Source organism: Canis lupus, chromosome 31 (genome assembly GCF_003254725.2).
Source record: "Canis lupus dingo isolate Sandy chromosome 31, ASM325472v2, whole genome shotgun sequence".
Lineage (NCBI taxonomy): Eukaryota > Metazoa > Chordata > Mammalia > Carnivora > Canidae > Canis > Canis lupus.
This window is the reverse complement of record NC_064273.1, coordinates 22619351-22637425: the sequence shown is the minus strand read 5'-3', so window position 1 is coordinate 22637425 and position 18075 is coordinate 22619351. Positions and strand designations below refer to the sequence as shown.

General features: G+C 37.8%; 1 protein-coding gene and 1 long non-coding RNA gene across 3 annotated transcripts in view; one reads left to right on the top strand and one right to left on the bottom strand.

Moving 5' to 3' along the window:
* Positions 1-10274: 10274 nt before the first annotated feature.
* Positions 10275-11203, bottom strand: LOC112661644 (geranylgeranyl pyrophosphate synthase-like). The gene has a single exon (XM_035709196.2). The coding sequence runs from the start codon at positions 11022-11024 to the stop codon at positions 10275-10277; it is 750 nt and encodes a 249-aa protein (XP_035565089.1). The 5' UTR covers positions 11025-11203.
* Positions 11204-15391: 4188 nt separating this feature from the next.
* Positions 15392-18075, top strand: part of LOC112661757 (uncharacterized) — a 43852-nt gene continuing 41168 nt past the window's right edge. For both annotated transcript variants that reach the window (XR_007407642.1, XR_003137941.3), the window contains exon 1: positions 15392-17647. This is a non-coding gene — a long non-coding RNA (uncharacterized LOC112661757). The remainder of the gene's footprint in view (positions 17648-18075) is intronic.

Here is an 18075-nt window from a genome sequence, read left to right as displayed (position 1 = left end):
GATAGAAAGATATGAGACAGTGTGCTAAAGATACATTTTCCATTTAGATTTATAATCAGTTCTACCTCCCACGGTGGTAAGCAGAATAATGCCCTGCCTTCCAAAGCTGCCCGTGTCCTAAACTATGAATCTGTCACCTTACAAGGAAAAGGCGACTTTGTAGATGTGATTAGGGTTATGGGCCTTGAGGTTATTCTGGATTATTCAAGCAGATTCAATGAAATCACGTGAGTCCTCATAAAACCAAGAACCTCCCCTGGCTCTGGTCAGATAAGGATGGAGAAGAGGCCAGAGAGATGCAGCGTTGCTGGCTTAGAGGATGGAGGAAGGGAGCTGTGAGCCACAGAATGTGGGTGGTCTCTTGAGCTGAAAAAGGCAAGGAACTGGATTTTCCCTAGAGCTTTCGGGAGGGAAAGCAGCGCTGCTAACACCTTTACATTAGTCCATTGAGATCCACGTCAGAGTCCTGACCTGCGAAAATGGAAGATAACAATCTTTGTGTTGTCTTAAGCACATAAGTTTATAGTGACCTGTTACAGCGACAATATGAAGCCACTACACTCTCCAGTGACGGTGAGTGATATTTCTCGAGCACTGGCACTGTTCTGGACATTCTACATGGACTGAACCAATTCTTGTAGATTCTTTTGGGTACATACTAGTATTAATAAATAGCAGAAAAGCAAAAGGAAGCAGCCTTGAGTGACCCAGTCTGACCCTGGAGATGACATACTTTCCCAGGGATACTTTAGGGGAAAAACAATGATCACTTAGGCCAGAGAGCTAGATGGGAGTTTTTGAAACCTTACTGTGGAGGATGTGTGTGTGTGTGTGAGCACATGTGATGAGTGCATGAATCTGTGTTGGGGTGAACTGTGTGTTTACTTGTGTAGCTGTCTTAGCATCTGTGGGCAAGTCTATGTCAGCTAATTAGGTTGATGCTAACTAAGCACACACGCACACAAATAAGTGACAACTTATAAAACTTAAGAAAATGACTGTTGATTCCCAGGTCCCTCTTTATTGGAAGCGTGTATATCTCTTTTAGGCAATGGAGATAGCACATCTTGGTAGCAGCTGACCTACAAGAATAAAAAAGGAGTAAAAAGAAAGAAAGAAAGAAAGAAAGAAAGAAAGAAAGAAAGAAAGAAAGAAAGAAAGAAAGAAAGTTTTCAAGCTTTTCGAAGTTTAAAATTACCCCCTGCTCTTTACATTTTTAACACGATCTGTAAGGTGGAATTTCAAACTTCAGTTTATAGTTGGAGTAGGAAGAGGCCATAGCAGGCACTCCGTGTTTATAGACTCATCTTGCAACTCTGGACGAAGTCAGAGCGGAATGCATCGCCAGTATTTGCTGTGCTTCTTTCCTGGAAGAGGAGCTCTGCCTCCAGCCACTGGAGCCCTTTCTTGAACTGCTGTGTAAGGTCCGATTTCCAGACTCGGCCAAAGGAAGGCAAGTACTGCCCTAGCAGCCCTAAATCAGTACATCAATGAGTGCTCAGCCACACACATTTGTGACTTTTTTCTTCTCAAAATCTGGTATTGTTCTAAGGAGGGATTTAGAGAAAAGAAAGGACATCTTTTGATTAGCTTGCTAGAAGGAAAGCTCTCATTTTTAAATGTTATGCCATGAAAGCACTGGATAAATGTCAATAGAAGAAAGCATTCGCAATTCTTGATTTGATTCCTTATTTGTGCAAATTCCAAGATCTACTTCTGGCATAGTTTCATAGAGATACTCTCCAACAAATGGAAATATATGCTGTATTTATTTTTACAGAAAATTTTCAAAATATTCTCTAATCTTTGACATATATGCTCGGAAAGAGAGAGAGTGAGAGAGTGAAAGAGATAGAATATGCCAAAGATGATTTTATTAAAAACACAATGTCCATTAGGATATAGTTTGCATATGATTTATTTGGGCGAATAAGAGACATATGTCCTCATTCAGAGATCTTCAATTAGGAACACCATGTGTTTTGCAGATTTAGGAATTGGTTTGATAAACATTTCCTTGAAAAGTTAAATGCCAGCTTCTGGATATTGCCCATCATTTCATATTAGTTTCTGTCTGTCCTAAGAGTATGTTGTTTTCTTTTTAAAGTTTCCCAAAGAAAATAAAACTGACAACCTTTAGGGACTGATAATCTGAGCCAAATTAAGGGTTCGATCCAATAGCTTTTCTACGTTTTCAAAACAACCAGAGTCATCATAGGCCCCTCTCCTACGTAAATAAGGCCTGCTGGACAAGGTTTACAGCATCACAAAGAATGAATCACTGTTGTATTTATTTATGTTCTCTTTCTAGCTATCTCTAGAGAAAGAATTCTTTTGGCAGCTTTCCCACTACTTCTTCATAACCCCTCTCCATCAGCCTCCTCCAACTACGCACACTCACACGCAAGGACATTATGCTAAGTGCGATGTCAGACAAAGACAAATACTGTATAATATCACTTACATGTTGAATCTAAGGAAACTGAACTTGTAAAAACAGAGAGCAGAATGACGATTACCAGGGGATGGGGGAACAGGAAAGATGTTGTTCAAGGATCCAAACTTGCAACTAGTAATAAATTAGTCATGGAGCTCTAATGCACAGCAGAGTGATTATGGACAATAATACTGTGTTATAAACATCAAATGTGCTAAGACACTAGCTCTTAATTATTCCTCCCACCAAAAAAGAAATAATAAATATGGGACATGATAGAGGCATTAACTAAGGCTACAATGGCAATCATATTGCAATATATAAATATATCAAATCAACGTGCCCTACCCCTTAAACTTACACAATGTCATATGTCAAATAAATTTTAAAAGACAAACAAACAGCAATAAAAAAAAACCCAGCTGCTTCTTTATATCCCTGCCTAGCCTTGTTCCCTTCAAATACTGTGACAGCAGCTTGGTCATTACCCAGTCAGTCTCCATTGTTGTTGTGGCTATCCCTTCATAAAGAGGTGGCTTTCAGTCTGGAACTACTTTTTAGCCACTTTTTAAATGCTTTAAAAATGTTAACAACAGCTATAAAAATAACCCTTTCTCTGATGAAAAAGTTTTTATCTCCCCAAAGTCCTGAGGTCCGCTGTGGTGGTTGAGAAGTTGTATAGAAGCCCTGGAAGAGATCCTATCCCTCACAGTCATGAAACACTAATGGAGAATCATATATCCCCAGAGGACAGTTCTTTCTAGGAGAAAGCCATCCACCTGAACTGACATTTGGAAGGCCCCTCATGGAATTGTGATGGAGAGAGGAGATCCCCATGCAGCTTCACATAGTCTTATGAGGCGAATTTACACCCCAGAAGAAGAGACAGATGCATAGCCAAATTATCCTCATCTCTCAAGTCTCTGGCCCTTAATTAAGCATTCCTAGAGATGTGACTCAAAAGACAAGCCAAAAATCACCTCACAGTCCCTATTTTCTTACCCATCAGGAACATTTGAGACATTTAATCCAGTCCTCTGTCCTTGAAAGAATGTCTTCACTTGGCTTCCAGGAAACCACACTCCTGATGTTTCTCCTACCTAATGGCTGCCATTTCTCAATCTCCTATCTCTAACCTATAAAAGTTGCACCTTTCCTCTTTTGTGTCTTGACTAACTCTCTTTCTGGTTTTATTCTGTCTTTAAATGCCATCATTATGCTGAGGACTCTCAAATTTATATCTGCAAGTTAGAGCTGTCCTCTGAACTCCAGATTCCTATATCCAATTACCATTTGGATACTTCCATTTGAATGTCTAAAAATATTCCAAATTTAATATGTCCAAAACTGAGCTCCTTATCTCCTTTCCCTTGTCACCACTATCCTTACATTAAAAAAAAAAAAAAAGACAAATATGGGGCACATGGGTGGCTCCATCAGTTGAGCATCTGACTCCTGATTTCAGCTCAGGTCATGATCTCAGGGTCCTGGGATGGAGCCCTGTCAGGCTCTGTGCTCAGTCAGTACCAAGTCTGTCTATCCCTCTCCCTACCCCTGCTTGTGCTCTTTCACTCACTCTCACTCTCTTAAATAAATAAATAAATAAAATCTTTTAAAAAACAAAAAGACAAAGACTGCTAGCTCTATAGTCTCCCCCACCTCAGAAAAATAGCAGTCCCACCTTCCACGTCTTTAGTCTAAAATCAATGGAGCCAACTTTCACTTCTCACTTCTTTCACACACTCCACACATGATTGATCATCAGCAAATTTTATGTTCTCTGCCTTCAGAGTTTTCCATTCCCAACCACGGTTACAACTTATACAGACACCATTCTGGTCCAAGCCAGCATGGATTATGGCAATAGCCTCCAAATGGATTTCTCAGCCTCTATCTCTGTTCTCCCCACTGTTGACTCCACTCAATTTTCAGTCTTGAAATCAGAATGATCCTGTTAAAGTGTAAGTAGAATCCTGTCACTCCTTTGCTCAAAATCCTCCTTTCTAATTCATTACAAGTAAAAGCCAAAGTTCTTACCATATCTAATGAGGATTCATGTGATTTGACCACACTTCTCATTACTCTTCTGACCTCACCTTCTATATTTTCTCTCCTTAATCACTCAGCTACAGCTACAGTTGCTATAGGAAGCATTTAAAAAGCCAAGCATGTTCCTCCCTCAGGTCTTTTGCCCCTGCTTCTTCCTCTGTCTCCCCCAGATGTCTGCATCACTAACTTCTCATCTTCTTTAGTTCTGTTTTCATACATCATCTTCTCAGTTATTTTAATTTCCATTATGAAAGCCCCCCTTGATGCTCCCCTTCATGTTTTGTATTTTTTTAGCAATTATTGCCATTAATATATTATATGCTCAAGCTCCTTTAAAATGTGAGCCTCATTAAAGAATACATTTCTTACTCTTGAATCATTGCCATACTCCCAATTTTGTCCTAGTTCCATTGCCTGGTCCATGGTAGGAACTCAAAAATATTTATTGAACATTGAGAAAAACAGATGTATGTGGAAACAAGATTAGCACACACATACTACTTTTAGATAGAATGTATGATCTTCCTCCTGACATTTTTCCTTCTCAACCTGGTGAACAAGCTAGAAAAGACAATACCTAAGTATAAAAATATCCTTGTTAAAGGCTAAATGATATTCAAACATGGACAACCAGTTATTGTACCCCTTACCCCAGATCCCACCATGCCCTAAAGACTTCTGTTAAGACAAGAATCCTCTTGTGCCCAAAGCAAACATAGCTCTACCTTACCATATCTGCAATAGAACAGAGAGGAAGAACACATCTTTATCTTGCCTGTCCTTCTAATACAACACTCGAAGCTTTGAACCTAACTATGTACATTATTTCCTTTATATCTCTTTTTAATTTCTGATTCTTATGAGAGATCTTCTTCCTCATTATATACTGGAACATGTGTAAGGTTATGTCAATAGGAAACTCAACACTAGTGACCTTGGGTAGAGCAAAGGAAGCAGTGGATGGATGAGAGACCTGAAAGTTAAGAGAAAGAAAAAGAAATGGGCCTGCCAGTATAAATGGCTTGAAAATGTAGTGCTTTTGCTTCAAAACTCAAGCAATCAATTTCAAAGTCAAGAGATAATTTGAGAGTGTCGCTTCAAAACCCAAAGCAATCAATTTCAAAGTCACGAGATAATTTGAGAGTGTTGTAACTTTCATTTTTCTGCAATCCTAAAAATTAACTTTAGACAAAATCATCCCAAATGATCAAGTAATTCTTTTTATTCTCCGGCAAAATTTCTAACAAAAAGAAATGTAACTCTGATGTCCTTGTTCTTACCAGCCCATGGCTGGAAAGTGAAATTACATTTTGATTTTGTGCAATGAGCAGAATAGTGACAGTGAGGCATATCCTAGATTTGAGAAAGGATGAGATCAAGAACTAAATAAAATGGCTGTGATCTAAGTCTCCTAAGTTTGGGATGGTTTGTTACAAAGGAGAGCTTGCTGATGCAAGGATCATGCCTAAGTGGGGTCTATTATTAAATGTAACATCAGGACAGTTGGAAGAAACCATTATTAAAATTGGGAGTTTGAAGCCAAGGAGTGATAAAATGAGCAATACTTGCATCACATTGAGGGGGCTGCGCAAAGTGGACCCACAAAGCAAGAGAAGTTCAAATAGATCAAAAGATTGGTTTGGGATGGAAGAGAAGTAGGAAGGAGTAGAATTGTAACAAGATTAGTAATGAGTCCATAATTGTTAAAGCTGAGTAATGGGCACATTGAATTCTTTAAATTATTTTGTATACATTACATGGTTTGAAATTCTTCAAATTAAACAGTTTAAAAACTAGCAAAAGAGTGAGGTTTGCAAGGCAAATCCTTACAAATGACCATTAGTTTCTTCAAGGTAATAAGCTTGTAATTCATATTCCTGTACCAGATAATGGGTCTGTTAGAAAGTGAAGGTTCCTATCATGGTCTTTTTATTCATAACATTTTCAGGACCTTTAGCAAACAATACATTTAACATACTCTTTCCCTTTAAGAAATGTCCAAATGAAACTTTATAATTAGCTTCTCTGAAGAAAAGAAAATACTGATATCTTTCAACAAAACAAAGAAGAGTGGTTTGGAAACTAACCACACAGTCATTTTTTATATCCTAAATACTAGGCCTAGGTGTGTGGTTATATGGCTACATATGAAGGGTGGAAGTGGATTAAAGATGAAGGGACAAATGTAAGAGCTTTAGAGAAATCCAGGATTGGAGATGTATTTTCTTGAGGGACCTCCCCCTTCCAGAGTGTTTTCTGGTGGAATAAAAATGGAATTGTGAGGGTCAATGAAACTGTCATGATAATGGAAAAGACAAACAGTATTTCTGAGGACTGAGAGTTGCATTTCATCTTACTTGAGGAAGCAAGAAGAAAAAGAAGCAGTGGAAAGAAGAGAAAAAGCACTGTGGCCGAGAGGTAGGAGACAACCTTGTGAACTTGGTGTCCTAGAAGTGATTTCAACAAGAAGGGGCCAGTCAACATCATGGATGTTGCTCGAGGGTGATCAGTGGGGGAAAAGGACAAAACAGGAGAAAAATGTTTTTTTCTTAGCTGCACTGAACTTAATTCTGATGACCTAAAACTTTTTTATATGATTATTCTGAAACCGTTATGCTTTTCCTGTGAAGTGAATCATCCCGCCTTTTTATCTGTACTCCCAGTTTTAGCAAGAACCATCAGTGTATCTATTGTGATAGATACAATCTATCTTGGCTGTATATAATCGCCCAATTTGCTCTAAATTAGGAAGTCACTGGTAACCACACAGAATTAAATTTCCAAATATTGCTATTCCAAAACAGATTCAAGAAAAATAAACTTACTTCAAGGAAATAGACTTAACTTGTAAGAAAGACAAGAGAAATAAAACTGGAACGAAAGAGGGCAAAATGTTATTTTTTATTTATTTATTTATTTATTTATTTATTTATTTATTTATTTATTTAAATGTTATTTTCTTTTAGCTGGAATAGTTGTGACCAGTGTCTTGACAGGCCATATTGGAGCCTGAAACAAAAGGTAAAACCAATAAAACATTCTGATATTTTGTTCACCACAGATTTTTAGCATTAATTTTGATTTAATATTATTGCATTAAAACATGATTTCTCTTGGATACTGAATTTTTTGATGCCCCCTTAAATTTTGATCTCAAGCTGAATGTGGCACTGGTTAGAAATGTGTACATTTGGGGCACCTGAGTGGCTCAGCAGTTGAGCGTCTGCCTTCGGCTCAGGGCGTGATCCTAGAGACCCGGGATCGAGTCCCACATCAGGCTCCCTGCATGGAGCCTGCTTCTCCCTCTGCCTATATCTCTGCCTCTCTCTCTATGTCTCTCATGAATAAACAAATAAAATCTTTTTTTTAATTTTTATTTATTAATGATAGTCACAGAGAGAGAGAGAGAGAGAGAGAGGCAGAGACACAGGCAGAGGGAGAAACAGGCTCCATGCAACTAGAGCCTGATGTGGGATTTGATCCTGGGTCTCCAGGATTGCACCCTGGGCCAAAGGCAGGCGCTAACCTGCTGCGCCACCCAGGGATCCCAACAAATAAAATCTCAAAAAAAAAAAAAAGAAGCACAGAAAGAGTAAGTGAAGGAAGATGATGGTGGAACACTAGACAAAGGCAGATTCATGGCCTCTTGCCTCTCAAGTCAATGGTGCGGACTCACAGCAGTTCTGCTCTCACATAAACATAAACACATAAAGCCTCTGCTTCCTCTACTTTCATATTATTATGGGCTACGTTACTTTTTCTTGAGCTATCCTCATTAATCTTTGTTTCTAGCAGTCAAAATCTTAATTAAAATCCAAAGACAAAGCAAAAGGGAAGAAGATTTTAAAAAGAAAAGGACAAGGATAAAGAGGACAGCTACAGCCTAGAAGATTGGGGACAGAACACAAGCAGAGAGCCAACAAGTGGTGAGCCCTGCTGAAGAAGAGAGACACTTTCACATTCTGCAGTAGAAAGGAAAATAAAAGCTCAGGACAGTTTGTGAGCAAGAGAGAAGCGAATGAGAGAATTTCCATTGGATGAAATCCATCATTTGCTGATGGTGGAGTTGGAAGGGAATCTAGGAAGACCTCGAATAGGTTTAAGGCAATGCTGAAAACACATAAGAAATGTATAAAATTGTTGATTTGCTGGCCTTCGTCTCTGGTAGTGTTTCGTCTTAAGCAACTTCATTTGTCATGTAGACTTTCTGTGTTTTAATAGAATATCACAGTATCTCCTTTAATACATTCATTTGTTTTATACACAAGGATCCAAGCTTTTTGTTCTGTCAGGCAACCCAAAACTAGGCAGACGTTTCCTTTCTTTATTTTCTCCCTCCTCCTTCCTTTCCTTTAAATGAGGCACTCCATTTAAACAAATCCTGAGCCCAGTTCTGTTTTCGGTGATTGCCAGGCCAAACCCTCCCCTGGGCACTCAGGCTCAGTTGCAGTTGCATCAATGCTGATTTCCACGGCAATTGTGCGTAAGAAAACAAGGCAGGAGCTGACACTAGAGTTGTGTGCAGCAGAAACTGACGGCCAGAATTTGGCCCAAACTGAGCACGTCTACTTCTAGCAGAGTAATTTGTTGATAATATCCTTTGCCAACTTGACTGCTAAGGCCAAGGCGACTCAGGTTGGGAACTATTATGTAAATCATGGGCTAATTACAAACGTGAAACAAAATATAAACAAGCGTAATGTTCAGGCTATGACCCTATGACCGTTATCAATCGACGTTAGGGAACTCGTAAAAAACAAGTGAAGGAAATATAAAGATAAGTTTGTGTAAGATAGAAAAGGATTTTCAAGGAAAATCAAAATAAAAGAAGAAAAAGACGTGGGTTCAACGCTCTAGATCAATTCAAACAGCCCATCTGCTATCAAGTTTGCTAACAATGTAAATAATACATTACTCAAATTAGTGTTAATCACTTAAATTAGTGTTAATGACTTAAATCAGTGTTAATATGAGACCAGTACATTTCAAAGCCAGGGAAAAACATTAATTTTTCTCATAATATTACCTCATTGGAAGGAAATGATCTAAGGGGCCCACCCTTTAAAAATAAAAGATACAAAAATTACATTTCTAGATTACTGCCTGTCAGGGGATACTTTTATGTATAATTACCTGTCAAGTAGGATAATTCATAAGAAAGTAGTGACAAAATCAAAACAAAGCTATGAGAACCTGCCACACAGAAGACTAAACTCTAAATTCATTAATGTCATGAGAGCCATCCTTATCTGTTAAGGACACATCTCATTAACTTTATGTTTTGTTCAGTAATAACAATGTACATCCTTAGTAATTTATTGTTCCATTTGTTTTAGCAAAGCCAATAGAATAATCTATTATATTCTTTAAGATTAGCTTTGTTATTTTTAAACTCAAACAAATCCTCGCATCTCAAAAAGAAATCATTTTCACAGAACAATGGATGAGCCATTCGTGTCTCATGTAACATCAATAAAGATAAAAATAATAATGGAAGATGTTTTACTTTGAATAAAGCCTATCGCTGGATGTTTTTAAAAGGGGAAGTATTAAAAACCATGTAGATTATATTAATATTATAGTGAAGCTCTTAAGTTATAAAATATTGGACTTAGGTATGTGAGGTACTTCGAATATCAATTAGGAAATTCACCCTTAAAAACAAATATGCATTTTATTTTCTTCTAATGTTTTCCTATCTCTGACCTTTAGTTTAATTTTTCTTCTCAATATGTGAAATATAATTTAGAGATACAATGTGTCTGAAGAAAGCATAAGTCTTTAGTTTTCATAGTTTGCATTTTTTTTTAATATCTATATTTTTGGTTCTCTGGCGCAAGATATTCTGCACCTGGGTGCTTTCAGGCCTCGACCAAATAGCCTGAATAGTAGGGAATGAGAACTTTCCCTCTGTTAGATCTTCACAAAAGCTTTTGTTTTCACTGTATTCTTTGGAGTGTAGATTAGCATAATCATCCCTAATTTGGAAAAAGAGCCCAAGTGTATTAAGTAGTGGCTTCAGATCTTCTTTGTAATCAGAGAACAACTGCATGAGACCTACTGCTAATCCAAATAGTCCACCTGTCTTTTGCAGCACCATAGCTTTATATTCTTCTTCAGAGGGACAAGTGTAATTATCCCTCCAATAAATGTCTAGACCTTGTCCCTGATGGAGTTCCAAAAGCTGGAGGGTAAAAAGCTTCACTGCATCTGGGTGGTCAAGGGTTAAGACTTTCTGTAGGCCAAGAAGATATACATAATTGGCAGAATTGATGACAGATGGAATTCCATAGATGCTGTGTGCCACTGGAAAGCCACGTCGAAGTTTTGAGTTGTCTTCACTATCATCGATGAGCAACCTGGCATTATGCAACATTTCTGTCCCTTCAATGATAATCTGTGGCTTATCTTCTGGAACTTTTAGCCAATGATTAAATGCCTGTGAAAGTTTGGTCCTCACTTGTTTACCTGATAACTGAAGTAAATATTTATAGGGTTCTAGAAGAACTCTTTGGACTGTTTCTTGAGTCATCTCCATTGGTTTTAAATTTCAAAGCTGATGGTTCAACGGTGATATCACAACTTTTCACGTTGCCGGTCCGGGAGTAGTAGTACCCAGCATCAGCTTCCCACTTTATAGTTCTGACCAAGGCTCCGCCTGACGCCCACATGGGTCCCTCCCCTTGCTTCACCACAGAACTCTCCACCCTCCTCAGCCACCAGGGACACTGCATTACTCTATCCATAGTTTGCATTTATTAGGACTTCAGTAAAGGGGAATTTTATAGAGTATAGAATATATATGAGGAATTATCTTGTAAAAAATTACTAGGATTATTCTGGGTTGGCTAAGAGAGCAGAATATAGACTAAATAGAGAAATTTAGCGGTCAGTCCTGTGAAAAGGCTTGCCGACTAGAACTGTTTTGTGAAGTAGTGAGGTTCTGGAAATATTCCAGAAGAAGCCATGTGATCTTTGGTCAAAATGTGCAAGAGGCAATTTCTACAGTAATTTAACTTTTATTTTATTTTATTTTGTAATTTAACTTTTAAATGTTTCTTCAAACACTAGAATTCTTTCTTTTATAGCCTCTGCATTCACAATATTAAAATATTCTATTATATTGAGAATATTGATATACATTTAGAAACTGGTGTGTTCAGAGAGGTATGTTACTACTCAAGCCTTGATTATAATTATTTGATTCTGAATTTGATGTCTATAAAACCAAAATTCTATGAATCATGCTTCTAAAGGGGAAATTAGGTGAAATTATATTTGAAAATAAAAATCTGCAGCAATTTCAAATAGAACTATTGAAAATTTCAAATTTTAAGTCAAGATCACATAGTATGTAAATAAATAAAAGAAATTGAGGTGTGGCTCAATCAGTTTAGCATCTGCCTTCAGCTCAGGTCATGATCCCAGGGTCCTGGGATTGAGCTGCCACATAGGGCAGCATTGGGCTTCCTGCTCAGCAGGAAGCCTGCTTCTCCCTCTCCCTCTGCCTGCTGCTCTCCCTGCTTGTGCTCTCTTTCTCTCTTCCTCTCTCTATCAAACAAATAAAATCTTTAAAAAAAGAGAAGAAGAAGAAGAAGAAGAAGAAGAAGAAGAAGAAGAAGAAGAAGAAAAGAAAGAAAGAAGAAAGAAAGAAAGAAAGAAAGAAAGAAAGAAAGAAAGAAAGAAAGAAAAGAAATTGAGGTGTTAAGTGGGTGAAGTCTAATTCCTTTAGAAATTTTATTTTGTGCTCCTACAAAACACAGAAGTTGAACTCCATCCAATTTTAAGCTTCCTATGGATTGAGAAAGAAATTCTAAATGTCAGTACTTATTGTTTTGCACATAAAATGGAATTTTGTAGCTATGTTTTCCTAAGAAAATGTTCATTGAGCCATAAAAAATTGAGTTACTCAGGTGTCTGAGTTGCCTGAGTGCCTATAGTTGCACACATAAATCACAAATCATCCAAGCGAATAAATTTTTCTCTTTTCATATGTATATTTTCTTCAAATGTAAGCTCATCGTTATCACTCTGACATCTAATAAGTCCTGGTAAACTAGAATGATCTGATTCCAGTTGGAATGGCTGCTAATTTTGCAATTAGGTGGTGGAAATCTCAAAGGCTGAAGAAATTCTCCAAATACAGTTATAAAACATGTGGTTCTTTAGAATTACGTATCAAATGTTGTAGAAGCTGAAGAAAAAAAATCTCTGTGTAGACAAAAGACAAAATTCCTAGGAAAGAAATCTGAATAGATACCTTAAGGCTTAGAGCAGCATGCTAACAAAGAGAGCAATGCATAGTTCTCCCAGGGAGCTTTCCAAACACCTCTCCCACTAACAGTTGTTTTCTGACAGAATTATTCTTTGAAATTATACCCTAAGTGTGTATCCAAATGGCTGTGATTGATGAGAAATTACCAAGCTTGTCACGTGGCTGAGATGTATGTGCTTTGCATTGAACTTTCCTAATATAAAGTTATGTCTAGAAAGCTTAATTTATTTATGTTTGCTTTTTGATTACTGAATTTGTTACCTGAATGTTGGTGGATAAACTGTTTTTCAGAATCCCTCTCTCAAGCAAAACTCCAAGTTCTAAGTTCTGAAGGTGGGATATAGACAGAAGTGGGGGACCAGCAGAGGAAGCAGTCACGGAAAGAATAGGGTTAAAAATCATCATCATAATTGCAAAGGGAAATGCTATGAGGAAAAGAGACAAGCTCGGGACACTTTCTTCTGACTTGTCTCCCTCCCACAGTTCCAATGTGGAAAAGCACATCTAATAATATTTTTTAGCAATAGGTCCAAGGAGAGAAGGACTTTGGAAAGAAAGAGAATTGGAAAGACACAAACCATCTTGAAGAGAAGAGAAAGGAGAAAAATAGAAGAGAATGATAAAAAGTATAACAAAATGATGGATGGGTTCAGAAAGCTCTAATTTTAATCTGGAGTTTCCTTTCTGGATTCTTGTTGGTGACGTAGGGAAGCTTGGGCAAGATTCGGAAGAGGTTTTGTATGCGGTAGGTCACGTCTCAAAGGGCTATTCATTCTGAGCTAATGAAGTTCATATGACATGGATTGTCTGGATTTCCACTGCAGTGACACCAGTTTTGGCTTGGTGGGAACGTCCAGTTCTTCCTGGTTTCTTCCTGTCTTCATCACTGCAGGATCTGTCCAGAATTGTAAGTGGCTCTGTGGCGTGATGCGGAGTCCATCAGTCCTCTGCTGGGAACAGGTGTTTCCAAAGATGTGTTCTCAATTCCATCACTTGCGATATTATCTCAGAGGCAGGATAGTGCAGTGGATGGGAGGAAAATATTTGGAGAAATAATGCTCATGTTCAAGTGAAATGGCTGCATTACATTGACTCTGTCTTAACATGGGCAGTATTACCCGACCTCCGTTCTCAGTTTCCTAATCTGTGCAAGGGAGATGATAAGAGTACTCCAAGGATGTATTATTTTTTTTCAAGGATGTATTAAATTTGTACATGCATGGGCATAATATGGTGTTTGGATTATAACATGTTTCACGGAAGTGTTAGTTAATGATCTTACTATCCTAAGGTAGAACAAAGACTTATCTCTCTCTGAAATCACATACATTCCTGGCTCCACGAGCCCTGCTGGTGTTCCATTATGTGCCCTGTAGAGTCTTTTCTAAACCCAGAGTCTGAAGCTCTGGGTCTCATATGTTTGATAGGGTAAGAAATTGATGGACTCCAAAATCAAAGTGCTTTCTTGAGGGTTACTGCTTCTGTTCTAGGAATCTGAGATAGGAGGAAGATTTGTCAAACAACAAACAAAACAAATACAGGTTCCAGATGCACTTTATTTTGCTCTCTTTCCAAAGGGACAGTTTAGTTTTTGAAAACACCTTTGTAAAATTTGATGGGCGGTGTTTCAGATTATGGCCAATTCACTCATAATTTTTTCTGGCTAAATCAAAATGTATTTCCCCCTGCTCAAGTTCCCACTAACCAACTTCTAGGATAAGACATGACAGACATAGTTAGGAAACAAAGAAATAAACCATAGCAGCATATCTCTATAATACTTTAGATAAAATTCCATCGAATAAAGTTAAATTCATCTCCAAGTTAGTGTGTATGTTCTTAATATTTATTAGAATATTTTTGAGAAAGTCTCCATGATTCATTTTGGAATCTTTTCTTAGGCATTTTCTGACAGGTCCAGTCTTCTTACAAACTGCCTTGAAAAGGAAGTTTTCTGAGTGGTGTTTTCTATAAATTCTCCTCAAAATTTTCCTACTGAGAAAATTCCCTAAGACAATGTTCCTGTGAATAAAATCATACTCTGACTGCCAAGAATCATCATTTTGGAAAAATAAAATAAAATCTTAGCAACAATCTTCTTCTAAGTCTTAGAATCTAAAGGAACATTCCAGAATATAGTCAGTATAACATATTTAAGTGGCTTCATTGTAGTTATGGCACATGATTAAAGTATTAAATAATACTGTTTGGAAGGTTATAAAGTCATTAAGGGGGTAATGTTTTTTCTAAGTTTAAAAATTTCCAAATATAATCTCTGTGTGTATATGTGTTCATGTGTTATTATCTGTTATATATATGAGTATAGTGACTATTTTAAATCATGTTTGGTTTCTTGAGTCAGACAGAACTGAATTCCAATCTGATCTTGCTACTTTTCAGTATGTTCTTGATTAAGCCACTAAAACTCTGTAACTCTTTGCTTTTTCATCTGCAAAGTGGTACCTCTGAGCAAAGTTGTTTGATTTATGGTTACGGTTATAGTAAAATATACGAAGTCCTCTATGTCATGCCTTTCCCATAAGAAGTACAAATGTGAGCTAGCCATTTATTTCTTACTAAATAATTTACCTCAAACAGAACCAGAATGCTCTTTTGAAAGATTTTAGCAAAGAATGTTGTGTAAAACAAATGTCATTTAGATGAGAAAAGTTTTATTTCATCCTTTAAATTTATTGAGGTCTTAACTGACAGACCAGTTTTGATTAAATACAAATAGCTTTTCAATGGTGTGTCTTTACTTTGGATGTTAAATTATACATTATATTATCTGTGGTGTTTGTGGATAGCATGAAAGCCTTTCTATCAAAAATTCATTGCAAAATGTTGATCTTTAAAAATATTATAAGCGTTTTTTTCACTTAAAGGAATGGGGCTATATTCAAAATAATTCTATCAGGCATGAAATTGTTGAATTAGCTGTAAAAGGCAGGCCAGATGAATGCGGGAAGAAGGTGATCAGATTGAGCAGTTCATTAGCTCATGAGAAAGAGCAGTTAGTGTTGTCATGTCTGGGCCGAGACAGAGTTGGTCAGATTGTCCTGCCAAGGAAATGTCGTGGGGAGGAATTATATTGTCCGGGAAAGAGTCCTAAGAGGAATGTTCCTTTAAAGTCCATGCTAAAATCTGCTATTTTGGGTATTAAGACTGTACTCCACTAAAAAGAAACTGTTACAGCTGTGACATTTTACCAATAAAAGCCATAACATTCTCCTATGAGTGACATGCCCTGGTTTGATCATAGCTAGCCTGAAAATGTCAAGGGGAATGAGTGTTAGGCATCAATTATTTCTAATTTCCATGTAATTAGTCTCCCTAAACTTAGAATTTGGGATCTGAATTGGTCTGTCCTAGAATTTTCCCTAAAGTATTCTTCACCAGCTGCCCAAGAAGCCCTGGATAAGCGCTTGGAAAGTAATGGAGTTGGACTCCCAGATATGGGATTGGTCTGGGATTTGGCTGCTCTTTAGTGGACTGAGTCCAGAGAGTTTCAACCTCTTGGGTGTGACAGTGACTGCAGTTTGTCAGTGGATATAGACACTTTGAGTCTCTGGAGCTGAAGTTGATGGAGGTCCATTCTTGGATTGCCTAAGGAGTCATCTCTCAAATCCCTGAGAAGTTACAGCTGTTTCATTGCAAACTCACACACCAAGGGTGAAGGAGGAAATCAGAAAACCCCAATGGTTGGTCCAGTACATACAGCTCTGTGAGAGACACCAGATCTGAAGTTGAGAATTCGCTTTTGGAAAATGGCAAGAATCTTATCCGGTGGTGACTGGAAAGGAACTGGGATAGAAGCTCATTATGGAATGCATCATGCATCTGCTTGGATGGGAGGAGGGCAAGTCATAAGCTTTGCACAACTTTCTAAGACAAAAGATAGACGTTTGGGAAGTGTAGCAGATTGATTCCTTTCATGGTCATAATTAATGACTATCTAAGCCCATGTCAGTGAGATCTTGCAGTCACTCCATAAAGAGATGGAGTCTATATTCTCTTGTCTTGATGCTTTGAACTCATTTTGGTGAGTACACTGTCAAAAGTTGAATGTATGCCAATTCCTAGCCTAGTGTTCAAGAGGCCTTTCAAATTTCCACTTGCCTTCTTGGAACTTTAGCATTAACTGGGGAACAAGCCTGGGACAGTTTCCAGAAAAAAGTTAGCATAGCGGGTCTGAAGTTACTATCCTTGGAAAGACTTGCTTGCAAGATGGGCCCTAAACTGGCATCTGAAAACTTGGATTTCTCAAATATTCCTCCCACTGAAACTATTAAGAGTGGCTCACTGTGCTTAAAATATTTGTTTAAGCAATATGGTTTATGTTGAACTCCTGCTTTTGTTCTGAGAGTGTGGAATTTTGGTATGTGCCAGGTAGAGGGTACGTAATTACATGACCAGCCCCTACCACAAATCCTGGGCATTGAGTCTCCAGTGAAATTCCCTGGTAGACAACATTTCAGATGTGTTGTCACAGTTCATTGCTGGAGGAATTAAGCACAGTCCTATGTGATTCGACTAAGAGAGGACTCTGAAACTTGTACCTTGTCTCCTGAGGACTTTGCCCCACAGGCCTTTGCTTTTGCTGATTTTACTTTGTATCCTTTTGCATAATAAACCACAGCCACGAGTTTGACTATTTGCTGAGGCTTTTGTGAGTTCTCCTAGTGAATCACTGAATCTCTGGAGTCGTCTTGGGAATCCCTGGCATGGATAGACTGCTGAGGAATGAAAGACAACATGAATCAGAGAAAATTTTCCCACTTGAGGTTATCTTAAATCAGCTAACAGTCAGCTAACTGCCAGATGTGAGTGAGCCCCAGATGAGCATCCAGAGATGGGAGCAAGTTTGGATTATTTTCAGGGTTAAGGTAAGAGTTTACTGTTGAGACAAAATCAAAGAGGGAGACAAACCATAAGAGACTCTTAATCATAGGAAACAAACTGAGGGTCGCTGGAGGGGAGGGAGTGGGGGGACGGGATAACTGGATGATGAATGTTAAGGAGAGCATGTGATGTAATGAGCATTGGGTGTTATATAAGACTAATGAATCACTGAACTCTACTTCTGAAACCAGTAATACATTATATATCAATTAATTGAATTTAAGTAAATTTTTTTTAAAAAAAGAGTTTAGTGTTGACCAGAAAACCCTAGGCAAGGTCAATAGACCTTACCAGCCAACCTGCAAATCTGTGAGAAATAATAAATTGTTTTTAGGACACTAGATTTTGTAGTAATTTGCTTTTCAGCAAAAACTGTTATATGAAGCCTATGAATTAAGTAAAAGATAACTGA